Source organism: Eleutherodactylus coqui, chromosome 8 (assembly GCF_035609145.1).
Source record: "Eleutherodactylus coqui strain aEleCoq1 chromosome 8, aEleCoq1.hap1, whole genome shotgun sequence".
Lineage (NCBI taxonomy): Eukaryota > Metazoa > Chordata > Amphibia > Anura > Eleutherodactylidae > Eleutherodactylus > Eleutherodactylus coqui.
Genome location: NC_089844.1, coordinates 21,407,990 through 21,427,302, shown reverse-complemented (window position 1 = coordinate 21,427,302; position 19,313 = coordinate 21,407,990). Strand labels below are relative to the sequence as shown.

The window sequence follows — 19,313 nt, the reverse complement described above, 5'->3', positions numbered from 1 at the left end:
TTTAATGCAACACATGATTTTCTTGCCCGCATGGAGTCGGCCTGATCCACGTGTAAACCTACGCATTGTGGTGTAGAATCTTCTGCATCTTGTAGTGTGAAAGCTCTACGGGCGCCGAAAACGGTTTACAGGTTCCCAAAAAAAATGTTTCCATGACAAAAATCGTGATTTTCAATGACACTAATGGAACTCAAAACACACGAAATCAAATGTTTAGGCTCCTTCACACCGGCGATCGCAATACCGCTGCGTTAAGGAGGGGGGGGGGGGACACTTTGTCAGAACTGCTTTTTCCGTGATAAAACATGGCTGACACCTGCGATTTTGCCACAATTTTTTTAGCACAAGAATCAGTAGGCCTTTCTAATGATAAGGCATCGCACGAAAGCCGCAAAGTTCCTGCTTTGGTTTCATCATTTTTTACTCGCACATGTGAAGCCCCCTTGTTGTTTTTTGTGTACAACAATAAGCCACGCCCCCCGCTGAGTCAAGGTATTATATATATATATATATATATATATATATATTTTTTTTTTTGTTAACCATGACAGGCCGGTTGAGAACAAAAACTTCAAATTCTGAGATCCTTGCGTGTCGGCTTCTGTTTATCCAGAACAATCTCTTTACTCCTTTGGCCTCCAGTGTTAAACAATACCGGATCGTGATGGAAAAAAGGAAAAGTGTTGGACACACACAAAAAAATAAAAAACGGTTTCCTGAAAATAAGACAGGGCCTTATATTAATTTTTGCTCCAAATTTTTTTAATGTATAGCTGCCTGGACACCTTTTAAAATCCAGCTAGGGCTTATTTTTGGGGAAACAGGATATTATTACAAATATATATATATATTCCTTAACAAATCAGAAGCCTCCATGCCATTTAGTGAATCCTGCGCTGAGTTGGTCCCTTCCAACTCTACCACTCTAGGCTTCAGTGACACAGCAGTGGCCGATACCCCCCCCATGTCCCCAACCAGTGATAAGGCAAAAGATGAAAAGTAATGCTTTTATTATTGCAAGAAAACCGTTGCAGACCGCCGGCCGCACGCATTAACCCTTCATTGAGTTCCGTATTTTGACTTTAGTTCCTTCACCATCTTGATGTACTGTATCATAGCGTCGCTCTGGGGGGTGCCTGGAAGACAAATGGAGACAGCATGATGGGAGTGATGCCCCCTGTACCCCCGGCAGAGGTCACCGTCTGTTGAGACCTTCCTGGAAACTGCAGCGTCCAACACCTGGCCCCGCCCCCTGTGCACATTTACAGGAAGGCCCCTTGTGATAGTCTCCTTACCCTTCAGCTTGTTCCATGCCTCCCATTTCTGTCGAGCATCTCCATCCGGCGGGTCTGGAGAAAACAGAAAATACAGGATGAGTGATGGAAGCCGCCATGATGTGGCCATCTCTACTGGAGACTTGTGGACAGGAGGGGTCATTGCCACAATGTGGGGCGTACCCGAAGCCCTTACCCGTCTGGGAAAAGGGTGGGGGAGGGGAACTTATTACAGAAGGTACTAAACAAAAACCCCAAACTTGCTGTTATTTAACCTTTGTGAGTCGCCTCCCCCATCAGATACTCGGCGGCCGCGGCAGGACAGTTAGTGCCGAACCCTCAGAACTAGAAGAATCCGTAAGCTGTGCGGCCGAACGCGTCCGAGAAGCCGACGGCCATTCGCTCCATTCATTCTATAGATGTCCGGGATTTGTGGCTGAAATACCAGCACTGAAACCGCGCCACAGTTGAGATAAGGACGCCATGTTTCTGGTACAGTGCTTACGGCCGCGGTGCGCGCTCACGCCATTGGTCGGTCGGTATTTATCGGGCGGATTTGATCTCAAATAATAAAACCCAGAAGAATAGGAGAGAAAAACTGAGAGAATGTTCTGCGCTTCCGACCGCATCCCTAATTTGTGATACAATGTGACAACAGGGAAGCATCAACACTGCTGCCTGGCAAAGGGGTGGAGCCACTGAGGCCAGCTAATAAGACAAGGGCTGAACCTGGTCACACTTCATCTAAGATCTCTGCTTGTTGTCAGTGAATACACAATCACAAGTCAGCGCAACTCGCCGTCCCACGTACCTGTGTCCACATCCCCCACGTTCGCCTGCTTGTACCAGGAGTAGATCTTCAACTGCTCCAGCTCGGTCGGGGTGCAATGCTTTTGCCTCACCATCTTTGCCGCCTTGTCAAAAGCAGCCTGAAAGAGAGAATATGATAATGAGGAGGAGGAGCCAATGAGGGAGGGGCTAAACAGACAGTACTAGTGGCCCTGAGGCTGCTCAATAATCAGTACTAACACTCCCTGCCAGCAGCTCAGTCACCGCGCAGACGATCCAGTAGGCCGACACAAGAAGCGCTGCAGCAGCAGCTCACACCATCGGATTTGTATGTTCTTCTATACATACAGAACGCCATTATCTTCACCCCCAGGATTAGAGGATGCCTAACAGTTTGGGAGCCTCGTTACTCCCGTGGAAGAAGCCCCTTCTTCAGGTCTGGAGACCCCCATAACAGGATGCAGTGTAGGAAGTTACACAGTCAGCCCAGATGGGCGCACAATCTTACTGACAAGTGGGCGGAGCTTCTACTTCTGCAATAAATACTGCCTATCACAAATACTGCGCCATTACATGCAGCCGTCCCACGCGAGAAACCGATCCCCCTTAACGCCTCATTCACAGACACATGCGGCTCAGTCTTGCTGCGTAAGTGTGGTTTATGGCATCCGTATTCACTGTGGGATTTTTTGGCGATGGGGGAGGGGTTTGATGTGAAAAAAATGCTCCCGATCCCGCTTTCCACCGTCTCCTGGCAACATATGTAAAAACAGTGAATATGCGCGATTATCCGTTTACCGTCCCGTGGGCTTGAGTGCGATTCTGCTCAGTAATATGGACCCAGACCGGTCCTTAAGGGGTTAACAGACCACATTGTTCCTCTATTCGCAGCCTTCCGTGTTCCCGTCGGGGCGTAACATGTAGTAAACATTAGCGATACGCTCGGCCATTTTTGTCAGCCCATTTGAATGGAGAGGCGGGCGCACGCTCGGCCATCGCGCCATTCTGTCTCCTTAGGCCACAATCGCACACGTGTTTACAAAAAATGCAGTATTTTCCTGTATTTTTGCGCTCGCCTGCATATTTTTGTACAGTAACGACGTGAGACATTTCCATCTTTTTTTCTCCTCCCGGCAACGAAGTAACCTGCGTAAGACGCAATCCACGGCTTTTTACCGCGCTCTTACTCCGTTTTTCATGCACCCCATTCATTTCAATGGGCGATCAGTGCGTGAAAAACGAGCGACAACGCTGGAAGATACAACATGCAGCGCTCGGTTTAGCGTGTGCTAAAAACCTGCGCAAAAACGCTCGTCTGAGAGCCCAGGTGAGATGGAGGTTCGTGCGCATTTGAAAGTAGCGTTGAAAATGCAACAGCAAAAAAATGCCTGTGAGTGGCCTTATTACAAGGGGGGCAGCGAGAAGGACGGGACAAGCAGAATCCCCGTCCTTGGGATGGGTGGGGGTCTCAGCGCCAAGGACCCCACAAACCAGGCTTGTCCAGTGATAGATTTAGAGGGGTTTCCCAGGCAGCGCCGGGATCGGAGAGGAAGCTGCGGCCCCGACTCCTGTCTAGTGGCCGCTGCGTGTAACTGCAGGCGAAGCGGTAATTGAAATCAGGATCTGCACCTGCAGTTACACGCATCTGCCACTAGACAGGAGTAGCAGCCACAGCTTCCTCTCTGACCCCGCTGATGAGTCAGGTGCGCCTCTGTACACCGCGACAGACAGGAGCATGCCGGACCGCTGATGCCACAACCAGCCGGTGGGGGTCATCTACTACACTTTGATGCGGAGGATTTAGGGTTAATACAATCAGTTCGGCCGTTTCATCACCGATGCGGCTCAGAATACGGCAAGAGAAAGTGATGCTGCCTAAAAGCTGGGCGACCCCCATTATATAGTCATTGGGGGTCTGCCCGGCGCATTGCAGTCCCATCCTAAGACGGAGCCAGTTCTTGGTCCCTGAATGGAGGAAACTGGAACCCCGAGTGCAGCTGTGAAGCCCTTTAACATACCAGCTGCAGGTATGTGCGTGTAACAGAGCCGTGTATGATGTGCGCTCACGCCATTGTTTGGATGGACTCACTGTGTTTAGGAGCAGCCGGTTGATCCTAGTCTAGACTACGGGGTGAACGAAGTTCCTCCCGGCAGCCCCCCCACATCGTTAGACCCCGGAGACGTTTAAACTTGTATGTTGTCTAAACCCGTGGAGTCCTCTAGGGCGCAGAACACAGCAGGTACATACAGGCGCTCGTTAATATGCGGGGTTGTGGGAGTGGCAGAAAAAGTTACCATAAGTGAGAAGCCAACTTCGCCACCGCAGCAGCATCTACAGCACCTCTTGTCCTCGTCAGATTGCTGCACATGTGCAGACATGCGGATGGGGTTTCCATGACAACAATAGAGCTGACGGTAGCAGGCACAGATCTCCCCGCTGGACCGCCCAAAGCGCCACCATCACTGAATCTGGCAGGAAGGACGGCCAACGGCATCAGCGAGACGGATTTATTCAAATGTCACGGAATGTACAGAAGTGATGAGAAGTGCAGCAAGGAGACGCCACGAAAAACCCAACTGTCCCCTGCAGCCACAGCCTGACACACTGCAACAAACCCTCAGCTGGATGAGCAGGAGGGCAGCAGTCTTACATCCTCATAATGCCTCCATTCACCAACAGCAAGCAGAGGGATTTACCAGAACAAAGTCTGTTGGAATGAGCTGACACACTGAGCCGACACCGCAGCACCAACCCCGCCCACTGCAGGATGACTACGTGACTGCGGCCAGGAGGACGCGGGACACCTGCTATCACCTCCCTGTCGTCCAGTACTGGCCCAGCAACCACCCACCTTTAACATGGTGCCGCTGCTCTCGGTCTCTTCACTCTCAGGATGACACTACGGCAGCACGTGCGGAAACCGCCTGATCTCACAGCCAATGACAATGCTGCTAAATGTTCATGTGACGGACATAATAATAGTTGGCAACCATACTGGGCGTAGCAAAGGGCAGCGCCTGTCAGACAAGTCATTCTGCTCTTGTCTAGACTTAGAGCGTCACGTGGTGCTCCCTGTCCAATCACAGCTCACGATGTCACCGCCTAACACCCCATAATCCTAGTAATACACCCGATATCACCGTAATAACAGGAATGCAACCCATGACAATACACCCCATAATAATACATCCAATATTACCCTCATAAGAGCAATGCATCCTATAACCTCCCATATCATCCTTATAATACTAAGATACCCCCTAGTAATAACAATGATAAGACACCCCTGAATGACTCTGCCACTCACACATCCAAATGAGCGCCCTGAGCTAAAGAGCTGACAATCTATTGCTGTATAAGATGGGAGTCATTGGTTGGTCAGTATCCAGCAAAGATCCTGCTGTATCTGAGCCGCCTTCCTGTGAGGTTGGAGCCCCCTGGTATTCAGGTGTATCTGTATCTGTTACAGTCGGGTGATGGCGGATATCTTACAGCTTGTCTTTCACAGACTCCTGCAGGGTACATGGTGGTGCACCCCCCACAGCCTCCTGCAGGGTACATGGTGGTGCGCCCCCCCACAGCCTCCTGCAGGGTACATGGTGGTGCGCCCCCCACAGACTTCTGCAGGGTACATAGGGCCACGCCCCCACACGGACGCCTGCAGGGTATATGGTGGTGCACCCCCCATAGACTCCTGCAGATACATGGTGGCGCACCCCCCACAGAATCCTGCAGGGTACATGGTGGTGCGCCCGCCACAGACTCCTGCAGGGTACATGGTGTTGCGCCCCCCACAGACTCCGAAAGGGTACATGGTGCAGCACCCCTTCGCAGACTTCTGGAGAGTACATGGTGATGTGCCCCCCACAGACTCCTGCAGGGTACATGGTGGTGCGCCCACACAGACTTCTGCAGGGTACAGGGTGGTGTGCCCTCCACAGACTCCTGCAAGGTACATGGTGGTGCGCCCTCCACAGACTCCTGCAGGGTACATGGTGCAGCACCCCCTCGCAGACTCCTGCAGAGTACATGGTGGTGCGCTCCCCACAGACTCCTGAAGGGTACATGGTGCAGTGCCTCCACAGACTTTTACAGGATACACAGTAGTGCACCCCTCACAGACTCCTGCAGGGTACATGGTGGTGTACCTCCTGCAGACTTCTGCAGGGTACATGGTGGTGCATCCCCCCCCACAGCCTCCTGCAGGGTACATGGTGTTGCGCCCCCCCCCCCCACAGACTTCGGCAGGGTTCATGGTAGTGAGCCCCACACAGACTCCTGCAGGGTACATGGTAGTGCGCCCCCCACAAACTCTTGCAGGACACATGGTGGTGTGCCCTCCACAGACTCCTGCAACGTACATGCTGCTGCGCCCTCCACAGACTCCTGCAGGGTATATGGTGACAGATATAATGGTGGCAGCCACAGAAAGACCTATAGTAACCTGCCTGAGCTCGCCACCCCGGCACCCCCTGCTGTTATCTGAGGTGTAAGAGTCCAAGCTCCGCCTGTCGAGGACAAAGTACCAGGGACAGGAATGGACGAGGGCATCACCCCCTAAGGGAAGCCCATAGAAGTACAATCATGGCATCAGAGGAAGCAAATAGGTGCCAGATTATCAGATGTTCTGGATTATTGGACTTCAGCCATAGAATGTTCCCTAACTCTGATATGTGGACGGAATGAAGCGTTGCCCCAGGATCTTCTCAACGCTACTTCAGGCCTTATATTACAGTTCTGTATCAGAATATCAGATGTTCTGGATTATCAAATATCTATCATAGAACTGTTCATAGCCCTGACATACAGGGTTGGAAATTAAATGTGCCACTGCAGAATCTTCTCTGCACTGCTCTGAATCTTATATTACACTTCTGTACCGGATTATCAGATTTCTATATTATTGGATCTCAGTAATAAAACAGTCTATACACTGAGACAGAACGAAGCGTCACCCCAGGATCGTCTCAGCTCTGCTCTGGGTCTCCAGCTCTTATATAACAATGAAGCGACCCTCACAGTTCTGTAAATCGTTTTATTATAAAAGTAAAAAAACATCAAAGGATAACAAAATAACAGAAAAATTGCCAAAATAAAACCTAATATACCAATCCAAGGCATAAAATCTACAACAATCAAAAACAAAGTATATTTACAATATATTACAAAACCAAGAGAAAAGAACCGGTTCGGCCGCAGAACAAGTCATAAATGTCCATTAATACAAACAAAATCTAAAAACATAACTAATAATTCTGCAGAAACACTAAAACATATTAGTTATCATATTTAAACACGTTCCCTGTACCATACCATATACCCCACCCCTGGTCTACTGCCAACTCCACAGAGACTCAGCAGGGGAAGAGGCTGGACCCATGACCCAAATACCCACACATGAATCCAGACCATGTGACCGGGGTGGAGGGGGGCAAGACCTGACACTGACTGCCCCAGCCGCAGATAATCGCTGTGTATGAAGCGCCGTCACCACAGAGTGAAACCTTGTCAAACTTGATAATCTACTCCGTGCTTTACACTGCTGTGCAAAAGTATTCCCCCCCCACCCCTCCACTCCGTGTTATTAAAATGGATTGCAATATAGATTTTATGTAAGGAAACTAACAGAAGAGACCAAGGGGTTAAAGGGGAAGGGGAAAATACTGTGTTTAACCCCTTCTCCCACCATTTACGTAAGAGACATTGTTTCTACCCCTGCTAAGCCCCTTGTTTAGAAGGACTTCAAAGTTTTATTTCCCTTTCATAGTCCAATTTATGTTCTTCTTTTTCACATTGAAGTTTGATATGTTTGCAGCGTTATACTGTAAGTAATGTGCAGGAGGGGGTCTAATACAGCGCTTATTGTTTGCTTCACTTGTCCATGTCTAGTTTAAAGTTATATATTCTCCTATAAATGTAAGATGCTTGTTAGGCCGGGTACAGAGAAAAGGCAAGGAGTCCCTCAACAACCACCCACCACTCTGACCCTACCTACTTGCCTCGCCCTGGCTAAACCCAGGGGGACAACTGGGCGGCGGTCCCTATACTGTCTAGGGACACCTGATAGTAAAGGGGAAAAGGAGCACAAAAACTAGGAGAAACTCAAGGCTGAAAAAACCTACAGCAAGGGATAGAGAAAGTGTATGAGCAAGGGTTTGAAGCAAGGGTTAGAAGCAAGGACTAAGAGGACCAGAGAGACCTATTAACCTCACTAGATACATACAAACACTGGCAATGAACCTAGCCAGCTGCTGCCTCTTATCCCTAGCCAGGGGGCGGAGCTAATGACATGCTGGTGGGTGGAGGAAAAAGACCCACCCACTCACATCAGAAAAGGCTCTCAGAGCCGCGCTGCCGCCCTAAGGGAACCATCGCCGGAAGGAGGAACGCCATGCCTGGACCCATGCAGTTGGACTGGCATGCTGCTGAGACCCGACCGCGCTGCTGGTAAGTTTCCTCCTAACATTACCCCTCCTTTTACGGAGGACCTCCGCAACCCCGATCATAGGGGCAGGTTTCCGAGGAAACCTCCTATGAAAAGAGCGCACAAGACGAGGAGCATGAACTTCTCTGGCAGGAACCCAAGAATGTTCCTCCGGGCCAAATCCCTAGCATGCAATGAGATACTGAAAGGAACCACGAAGTATCCTGGAGTCTAGTATCCTCTCCACCTCATACTCTACTTCTCCCTGAACGAGGGTAGGCGGTGGGGGACCGGAGGTGGGCACCACCGCAGGAATGAATTCCTTCAATAATTTCTTGTGCAACACCTTATGGACTCTCCAGGTTTTGGGCAAATCTAACTCATAGGCCATCGGGTTGATGACCCGAGTAATAACAAATGGTCCCACAAACCGAGGCATGATCTTAGAGTAAGGTACCTTTAATTTAAGGTTTTTGGTAGACAAGTACCGTCACCAATTGACCCACTGAAAAAGGCTGAGAGATAGTACACCTCTTTCTGCTACGATCCTGCATATCATTACATGCCTTTTCGATATTAATACACACATTATTCCAAATCTTTTGAAGTTCCTGAATACGCTCCTCTACTGCCGGAACGTTCGATTCAAGAGAATTGAAAGTTGAGAATCGAGGATGCAGACCGAAATTACAGAAAAACTGAGTCATCTTAGTAGCAGAATTTACATGATTGTTAATTGCAAATTCTGCCAACGCCAAGAATTCTGCCCAACGACTGGGGTTGTCAGCCACAAACAACCTAAGGTATTGAAGAAGGTCCTGATTCATCCGTTCAGTCTGACCATTAGATTCGGGATGGAAGGCGGAGGAAAAAGATAGCTCAACACCGATCCTCTTACAAAAAATTCGCCAAAATTGAGCTACAAATTGGACACCACGGTCAGAAACAATGTTGGTGGGAATGCCGTGTAACCGAACAATCTCCTTGGTGAAAACGGTGGCCAACTCAGAAGCAGTGGGTAGTTTCTTAAGAGGAACAAAGTGAGCCATCTTGGTAAACCTGTCGACTACCACTAGTATGACGGAGTTACCTAATGATTCCAGTAAGTCCGTGATAAAATCCATAGAAAGGTGCGACCACGGTTTGTTAGAAATGGGTAAGGGCAGAAGCGGGCCCTCCGGACGTCTGCGAACGGCCTTCCCTCGGGCGCAGACTGAACAGGCCCTAACAAACCTCTGAACATCCCGTGACATTTGCGGCCACCAATAAAGATGCGAACATAAACTCAGGGTTCCTCTAATGCCTGGGGGCCCTGCTAATCTTGACGAATGCACTTCCTCCAAAACCACTAATCTCAAGGTACTGGGAACGAATAATCTCCCTTCCGGAACACCCTCTGGAGCAGTCTGTTGTACCACTTGAAGTTGAGTTGCCAAGCTAGAGCAGAGAGTAGCCACTACGGTGCCTGGTTGTAAAATATTTACCGGTTGGCACTCCATAGAATCAGGTGCCTCAAAACTGTGCGACAGGGCATCCGCCTTGACATTCTTAGTACCTGGAATGTATGTAACCATAAAGTTGAATCGAGAAAAGAAAAGTGTCCATCGGGCTTGACGGGCATTAAAGGGGTTGTCCCTCGAAACAAAGTGGGGGTATACACTTCTGTATGGCCATATTAATGCACTTTGTAATGTACATTGTGCATTAATTATGAGCCATACAGAAGTTATTCACTTACCTGTTCCGTTGCTAGCATCCTCGTCTCCATGGTGCCGTCTAATTTTCAGCGTCTAATCGCCCGATTAGACGCGCTTGCGCAGTCCGGTCTTCTCCGTGTTGAATGGGGCTGCTCGTGCTGGAGAGCTGCTCCTCGTAGCTCCGCCCCGTCACGTGTGCCGATTCCAGCCAATCAGGAGGCTGGAATCGGCAATGGACCGCACAGAAGACTTGCGGTCCACCGAGGGTGAAGATCCCGGCGGCCATCTTCGCAAGGTAAGTAAGAAGTCACCGGAGCGCGGGGATTCGGGTAAGTACTATCCGTTTTTTTTTTTCAACACATGCATCGGGTTTGTCTCGCGCTGAACGGGGGGGCTATTGAAAAAAAAAACAAACCCGTTTCGGCGCGGGACAACCCCTTTAAGGCGTTTAGCCGTTTCCAAGTAAATTAAATTCTTATGATTGGTAACTACTGTAATTGTATGCTGGGCACCCTCAAGAAAGTGTCGTCACTCGTCAAAGGCCCATTTTATGGCAAATAACTCCCTATTGCCAATATCATAATTTCGCTCGGCTGGGTTGAATTTCGTAGAGAAGAAAGCACAAGGCTGCAAGCCCGAGCCTCCTTGGAATTCCTGCGACAAAACTGCACCCACACCATGCTCTGACGCATCAACCTCAACAACGAATGGCCAATCCAAATCAGGTTGAGCAAGAACTGGTGCCGACAAAAAGGCCTTCTTCAACTGAAAAAAGGCTTGGACTGCCTCTACCGACCAAGCGCTTAAGTCCGCCCCTTTTTTAGTCATATCAGTTAAAGGTTTGGCTATAGTGGAAAAATTCCTTATGAACTTACGATAAAAGTTTGCAAACTCTAAGAACCGTTGTAAGGCTTTCAAGTTGGTAGGTGGTGCCCATTCAGAAATCGCCTTGACCATGTCAGAATCCATTAGAATGTTCATAGGGGTGATTACATACCCTAAGAAGGAAATCTTTTGAACCCCAAAAATACACTTCTCAAGCTTGGCAAATAAGTTATAAGTGCGAAGATGAGATAACACGATATGTAGGTGTTTTACATGTGATTCCCAGTCGGGGGAAAAATCTGTATATCATCAAGCTAGACCACCAAAAAGGACCCACAAATGTCATGAAAGATAGAATTCATGAAACTCTGGAAAATGGCCGGAGCATTACACAAGCCAAAAGGCATGACCAAACACTCAAAATGACCTAAGGCCGTATTAAATGCAGTTTTCCACTCATCACCTTCTTTTATGCGAATCAGGTTGTATGCTCCTCGAAGATCTAACTTAGAAAACCACTGGGCTCCAACAATCGGATTGAGCAAATCTGGAATTAGTGGCAACGAGCACTGGTTCTTAACTGTGATCTCGTTTAACGCACTGTAGTCCAGGCAGGGACGGAGCGCACCGTCCTTTTTTTCAACAAAAACAATCCCGCTCCAGCGGGTGATTTAGAGGGCCGGATGTGTCCCTTATTCAGACTTTCTGTAATCTACTCCTTCATGGCACTACGTTCAGGAACAGATAAATTATAAATCCCTCCTTTGGGGATCTTGCTACCAGGAATGAGGTCAATCCTGCAGTCCCACTCTCTGTGTGGAGGCAAAGACTCAGACAAATGTTTAGAGAACACATCAGCAAATTCTTTAATGTATGAGGGTAGGCAAACCTCAGTACCAGAGATTGGAGGGAAAAGTACATGAGTTAAATGATCTCGACAAGAAACCCCCCAGTGGACTAACTCAGAATTTACCCAATCAATTTGGGGATTGTGGAGCTTTAACCAGGGTAACCCCAAAACTACATCCACGGATAAATTATCCATAACAAAAAACGAACACTTCTGTGTGTAAAGCCCCCACAGAAAGTAAGACCTCAGGAGTCTTCTTGGTAATGAAGCCAGCCTGGAGTGGTGTCGAGTCGATCCCAGAAAATCGGATAGGAGACCTGAGAGAAATAAAAGCAAATGACAAAGACTTGGCAAAATCGGCATTGACAAAGTTTGCGGCTGCCCCCGAATCTATAAAGGCTCTCCCCTCTAACTTGAAGGTTTTGAATGAAATGACGCAAGGAACAAACAATTTAGAAAATCTCAGAAGTACCTGTTCTCCTAGACGATCCTTCCGCAAATCGCCTAGGAGTGGGAGTTTTTCTGTTGTCTCCTCTTATAGCATGCAGTGATCCCATGGCCTGGTTTGCTGCAATACAGACATAGCCGATTCTTGACGCGAAACTCTCTGCGCTCTAGCGGGGACATGGAATCCACATCCATAGGTTCAGCTGTGGACGCAGAAGAATCCTGGGACTCCTTCCGCTGATGTGTAACGACCGGTCCCCTAGGTGGCTTGCGTCTAGCACGAAGACGACGGTCAGCCCTGACTGCTAACGTCATGGCCTGTTCCAGAGTTCTAGGCTCTGGGTGAGACAAAAGCAAATCTTTTAGTGAATCTGACAATCCAATGAGAAACAGATCCTAAGAGCGTGGTCATTCCACCCAGATTCCACCGAATATTGTCTAAACAGAGAACAATAGTCCTCTGCAGAACGTCTATCCTGACGCAATTCTCAAAGTTTGCTGACGGCAAAACCGGCACGGTCTGGCTCATCATAAATGTGACTGAGGTCTCTAAAAAAGCTATCAACCGACAATAGCGCGGGAGAATCAGCCGGTAAAGAAAAGGCCCAATTCTGAGGACCCCCTCTTAACCTAGAAATAACGAGACTTACTCTCTGTGCTTCAGTACCTGAAGAATGGGGCCGCAACTTAAAGTACAACTTACACCCTTCCTGAAACGAAAAAAAGGTTCGCCGATCCCCAGAAAAAACGTCCGGCAACTGAATCTTGGGTTCCGAAACCAGACGGGGCATCGTAGAGAGGGTCTGTTCCTGGAGAACCACTCTGCTGGACAATTCTTGTACCACACAAGTTAGGTTTCTAACCTGCTTGGCAAGAGTGGTAAGCGCATACATGAAAACAAAAAACTGGAGCGCTGAACACTGGAGAGAGAGGGAAGGAAAAAAAGGTTCCCTTTCCTTATTTTTTTTTTATAGGGCCAGTGTTTCTGTTAGGCCGGGTACAGAGAAAAGGCAGGGAGTCCCTGAACAAACACCCACCACTCTGACCCTACCTACTTGCCTCACCCTGGCTAAACCCAGGGGGACAACTGGGCGGCGCTCCCTAGTGTCTAGGGACACCTGATAGTAAAGGGAAAAAGGAGCACAAAAACTAGGAGAAACTTAAGGCTGAAAAACCCTACAGCAAGGGATAGAGAAAGGGTATGAGCAAGGGTTAGAAGCAAGGGTATGAGCAAGGGTTAGAAGCAAGGACTAAGAGGACCAGAGAGACCTAGTTAACCTCACTAGATACATACAAACACTGGCAATGAACCTAGCCAGCTGCTGCCTCTTATCCCTAGCCAGGGGGCGGAGCTAATGACACTCACTCACATCAGAAAAGGCTCTCAGAGCCTCACATTTTTATAACTCTGGGTGGCTGGGCCCTTTTCTAATGAGGGATAGAGGTCTGAAGTTCCTTTCGGTCAGGGTATAAAAATGTGAGACGCGCCCCGGACGTTGAGGCAGAGCCAGACGAGATGTGAGAGAGCCCCTGACAACTCCCAGAGAGGATCAGTCCCACACCCGAGGAGTACGACGGGAAGCCAGTGAAAGTAAGTAAAATCTCGCACTAAAATATATATGGAGATACCTCCACCCCCCTACTACCCCACTATCTACCCACCCCCCACCTTCCTCTCCCAATTTACCTTTCACCCCCTAGTTCGTATTTGTTAAAAACCAACTGAGACAGTCGGGATATGAGTTGAAGATGCAACAGGAACGGCACCCAATCTCCGGACAGTGTCCCACGTTACACGACGTCCAAAGTTATTTCTGATTGCAATAGTTTTTATCTGTATAACTATATACATCGGCAGCAATCTTGACCGCAAAACATACTGTATGTGGATGTCACTTGTTGTATCTTGTACACTATTATTGAAAAATCTTACTAATAAAAAGATTTAAAAAAAAAAAGGCTCTCAGAGCCGCGCTGCCGCCCTAAGGGAACTGATGCCGCACCCGGAAGGAGGAACGCCGTGCCTGGACCCGTGCAGTTGGACTGGCATAGTGCCGAGACCCGACCGCGCTGCTGGTAAGTTTCCTCCTAACAATGCTAATTTATAAATGTTTAGTTTAGATATGCCATCGTCTGCATGACACTGTGTGCATGGTATGTGTGCTTATGTGTATGACTGGAGGTTTCTTGTGTCCCCGATGTTGCGTCTCAGTGCTAGCTGTCTGTCCTAACTGTCTCAGTAGGTGGGGCCTTCCTTTCACCTAGTTCTACTTTTTCAGGGAGAGGGATGATCATTCCACTTGTCTCTTGTTTTCCTGCCAGTCGGCTTTTCTAATTTTTGTGGTGGTCACAGTGTGTTTCATCCTCAGTAGAGAAAATGATGGCCATTCCACGTATCTCAGTTCTTTAGTCTTTGGAGAGAAGAGTCATGAATATAGCTCCATTGCAATACTAGTGTCCCTGAATTCAGTTCAGCAAGTCATATTCCTTACACGCTGTCATAAACAAAAAGCCATACTCAGAAAAGACACTTCTTGTAGTATCAGTACATCTGGGGTAGGTTAATCCTTCACATAGGTAACCAAGGGTAGGAGCTATGTTTATAGGTTTCGCCTTGCACACCCCGTGACTGCATAGAGGCCTCTCGGGTGAATTGGAAGTCACATACTGAAGATAAACCGATTTCAGATTCTTACACTCTGCTTTGGAGGCGCCGGGGTCAGTTTATTTTTAAGTAGGGGGTAAGTGTAGTGGCCCAGTACATGCTTTCCTGGCCTCCTCCATAATGTCATACATGTATGTCTTATGTAGATGCTCTGTGCAAAACTATCTTGTCATTCTGTTATGTGTATTGCATAGCTACAGCAAATGAGAAGTAAATGTCTGGTTTGAGCTGACTGTCTGTAAATGTATCAATTTATGTACTGTCACGTGGTATGAGAAAGGTTATAAATGTAAGTGTTTGAGAGCGGGAAAGGAATCCATGTCTTTTGGAGTCATAGTCAGGAGGTCCAGCTACATGAGGGCACCTTTAGCCTTCATGTGTTGAAGCATGGAGGATGAGAGGTTTTCCCAACTCAGATGTTCATGTGAGGAGCAAGAGTGAGAGCAACCATGAGTGAGTGCTTATCAAGGCCCAGTGCAGAGGTATTATAATTTCCTACATGGCCGTCCGGAGCTTCTGGATCACCGCGTAGAGGTACACCCATTCTGTCTTTCGCACCCGGGTGTTCTGAAGTCTGGATCACTGGGTGGAGGTACTCCTAAGTCTCAAGTCTAGTCATTTCCTGCACTGTCATTGCTTTAAAGCGTGCCTTGTACAGTTGAAGTTTGTCAAAGTAAAGTTTATTCCAGGCCTTGACTGTTCCACGGGACCTGAGGTACTCTCGGACTGTCTGTGGCTCAATTATCTCACCGACGATGTTCATGCTGGTGGGTGTCGAAACAGTGTCGTCACCCGTGACAGCCTCATCACCTGTTCTGATGTTTATTAGGCATCCCCAAGCCAGGGGTATCCGGAATAGGCCCAGGGCTGCCCTGGCCCTGATTGAGTGCGTCCCTTTGGGAGGGAGTGTGGCAAGTGCCGCTGTAACAAGACAGCATCTTCCCCTTTCAGCACCTCAGTGTATGTCATGTTCCCGGGGCCACCCTACAGGACGCTGCACTACCTCACCTCTATGTGTATATACTGAGGATAATCTAATGCTCTTATATGTGTATATACTGAGGAGAATATAATTGACCTCTATGTGCATGTACTGGGGAGAATCTAACTGACCTCTATGTACATGTACTGGGGAGAATCTACCTCACCTCTATGTACATGTACTGGGGAGAATCTACCTCACCTCTATGTGTATATACTGAGGAGAATATACCTCACCTCTATATGTATATACTGAGGAGAATCTACCTTACCTCTCTGTATGTACTGAGGAGAATCTACCTTACCTCTATGTGTATATACTGGGGAGAATATAACTGACCTCTCTGTATGTACTGAGAAGAATCTACCTTACCTCTCTGTATATACTGAGGAGACTCTTATGTTCCTCTGTGTATATACTGAAGAAAATATAACTGACCTCTGTGTATATACTGAGAAGAATCTAACGCTCTTCTATGTGTATATACTGAGGAGACTCTTATGCTCCTCTATGTGTATACTCGCAGTGGGATACGGACCCGTGCCCCTGCAGAGGCCTGCAGCTCATGCGCTCCAGGCGTCTTCTGTCTCCTGCTATGCGCCGGCGGCCAGCCAGGGCATGCGCAGGGCGGAGCTGGCCCGTCACTACTGACATAGTCACTACTGACTACTGGCCTCTGTTAGACCCGCACAGAAATAGAGCATGCCGCAATTTGTTTTCCACATGCGTTTTGTAATGCAATCCTATGCAGGCGGGCTCGGGCGGAAATTCTGCGGGAAATCCCACTGCAGAATTTCTGCTCGTGTGCAGGGGTCATATGTGTATATACTGAGGATACTCTGTGTGTATATACTGAGGAGAATATAACTGACCTCTATGTGTATATACTGAGGAGAATATAACTGACCTATATGTGTATATACTGGGGAGAATATACCTAACTTCTATGATTATATACTGAGAAGAATTTACCTAACCTCTTAGTGTATATACTGAGGAGAAGCTACCTCACCTCTATGTGTATATACTGAAGAGAATCTACCTCAGCTTTATGTGTAAATACTGAGGAGAATCTACCTCACCTCTGTGTATATACTGATGGAGTCTACCTCACATCTGTGTGTATATACTGATGAGAATCTACCTCACATCTGTGTGTGTATACTGATGAGAATCTACCTCACCTCTCTATATACTGATGAGAGTCTACCTCACATCTGTGTGTATATACTGATGAGAATCTACCTCACATCTGTGTGTGTATACTGATGAGAATCTACCTCACCTCTCTGTATATACTGAGGAGAATCTACCTAACCTCTATGTGTATATACTGAGGAGAATATATCTCTGTATATATACTGAGGAGAATCTACTTATATGTGTATATACTGAGGAGAATCTACTTCTATGTGTATATACTGAGGAGAATCTACTTCTATGTGTATATACTGAGGAGAATCTACTTCTATGTGTATATACTGAGGAGAATCTACTTCTATGTGTATCTACTGAGGAGAATCTACTTCTATGTGTATATACTGAGGAGAATCTACTTCTATGTGTATATACTGAGGAGAATCTACTTCTATGTGTATATACTGAGGAGAATCTACTTCTATGTGTATATACTGAGGAGAATCTACTTCTATGTGTATATACTGAGGAGAATCTACTTCTATGTGTATATACTGAGAAGAATCTACTTCTATGTGTATATACTGAGAAGAATCTACTTCTATGTGTATATACTGAGGAGAATCTACCTCTGTGTATATACTGAGGAGAATCTACATCTATGTGTATTGTAAGGGGGGGTTCAGACGGACCGTTCAGCTGATGCTGTCTGCTTCCGAATTAGTCTTATATCAAGCGAGTATACTCGGAGATCAATGGACACCACACCGTATGTGTTAACCAAAGAAATGCCTGTTTAATGTACAATGTATTCAATCTTTATACGGTTCTATGAAGCGAGTGGCTTTATGCCAGATACAATTAAAATTAATAAGCACATATATTGATTTAAAACATCTCGGCCTCTTATCAGTATGTCCTCCTCTGTGTAGGTGTTAATCGGGAGGTACATTCCTGTGAGCTTGTTAGTAAGTTTCAACTAGAATTATTTAGAGATAAGAACAGCACAGAAACCTAGCGGTAATCCAATTAATATTTCCAGGTGGATCATTCTAACTGAAATCGAACATTTTTCTCAAGTGAAAGTTGAAATTAATACAAAATTTATGTGTATTATAGCAGACAAGCAAAGAGACAAAATGGAGTCTTTGTAGTCCATTTTAAAAGCGTCAACCCTTACACGTATTTGTGGTTAAGCTTAAGAAGATGAAATGCACTTATCTTTCTCTTTAGAAAAGCATAAACACGAATTAACCCCTCACATTCCCCCATTTGGACATAGGGTCTACCATCATGCTAGGTACTTCACCCGAGTGGTGCCGGCTCCTGCCAGATTCCCTAGAGTTATGTGGTGGTCCCAAAGTCCATCTGGGTTAAAGTTTAGCAAAAGCCTTTTCACTACAACGTGTGATACAAGATATGATTAACCTTAAAGCAATATATATGACGAGCAAAATCATTACTACTTGAAGCATGCTTTGTAAAATTCCCATGAACCACCCTCCTAGACCAGAGAACCAATTGGCAGGGTTCAAATAACTAAATGTGTTACCCCACCAGCTATCCCAGGTTTCTGAGTTTTCATTTGTCCATGTAAGCAATTCTTTCGGTGGAACAGGAACAACCAGGAAAAGAAAACTAGTGGCACCAGGTGCGTGTGTGCAAGTCCAACAGTCCTTCACCTGTGCGGTGTTCAGTCCATCTACCAGTATTTGGTGGTGTCTAGCAAAGTGGTTCTGGGCATTGTCATTTTGCACCCTCTCATAGGGGCGAAGCATGGAGTGAGGAGTCCAAAAAGTCCATCAATAAACAAAATGTCCTTCATTTTCCTTCTCATGGGGGGGCAAAGCAGGGCGTAAAAAGTCCCATTAGTCCCAAGACAAGCAACAGTTCCTTCAACTTTTACTGAAGTAGGTGTGGTCAGAAGGACTTGTTAGGGCCCCTTGAATCTGGGCCCTAGGGATTTCCGGACACACCTCTTTACGACCACCCAGTCTCCAGGTTGTAGAGAGTGTGATCCCTCTAAGTTGTCTGGGTCTGGAATGGAAGAAAAAGACTAGATTCTGTGTTATTGTTAGTTGTTCACACAGGTGCTTTACATATCTGGCTACTGTGTCATAGCCCTGCTGTAGGGCCTGTGGATGATACAGCCCCAATCTTGGCATAGAGCCAAACAACACTTCTTTTAACTTAAGCGTACCATTTAGCCTTTCAACCTTGTC

At 47.2% G+C, this 19,313-nt stretch overlaps 1 protein-coding gene across 2 annotated transcripts; it reads right to left on the bottom strand.

The window, feature by feature from the left end:
• Nucleotides 1-993: 993 nt before the first annotated feature.
• On the bottom strand, nt 994-7,562 carry LOC136577446 (acyl-CoA-binding protein-like). 2 transcript variants are annotated; one of them, XM_066577339.1, is made up of 4 exons: nt 7,474-7,562; nt 2,086-2,203; nt 1,296-1,349; nt 994-1,136 (listed from the first exon to the last, which is right to left on the bottom strand). In XM_066577339.1, exons 1-4 carry the CDS (start codon nt 7,474-7,476, stop codon nt 1,060-1,062), a joined length of 252 nt encoding a protein of 83 aa, XP_066433436.1. In that variant the 5' UTR covers nt 7,477-7,562; the 3' UTR covers nt 994-1,059. The 2 variants fall into 2 exon arrangements, with proteins under 2 accessions (XP_066433436.1, XP_066433435.1); XM_066577338.1 differs by lacking the exon at nt 7,474-7,562 and adding an exon at nt 4,916-5,014.
• Between the last annotated feature and the right edge of the window lie 11,751 nt (nt 7,563-19,313).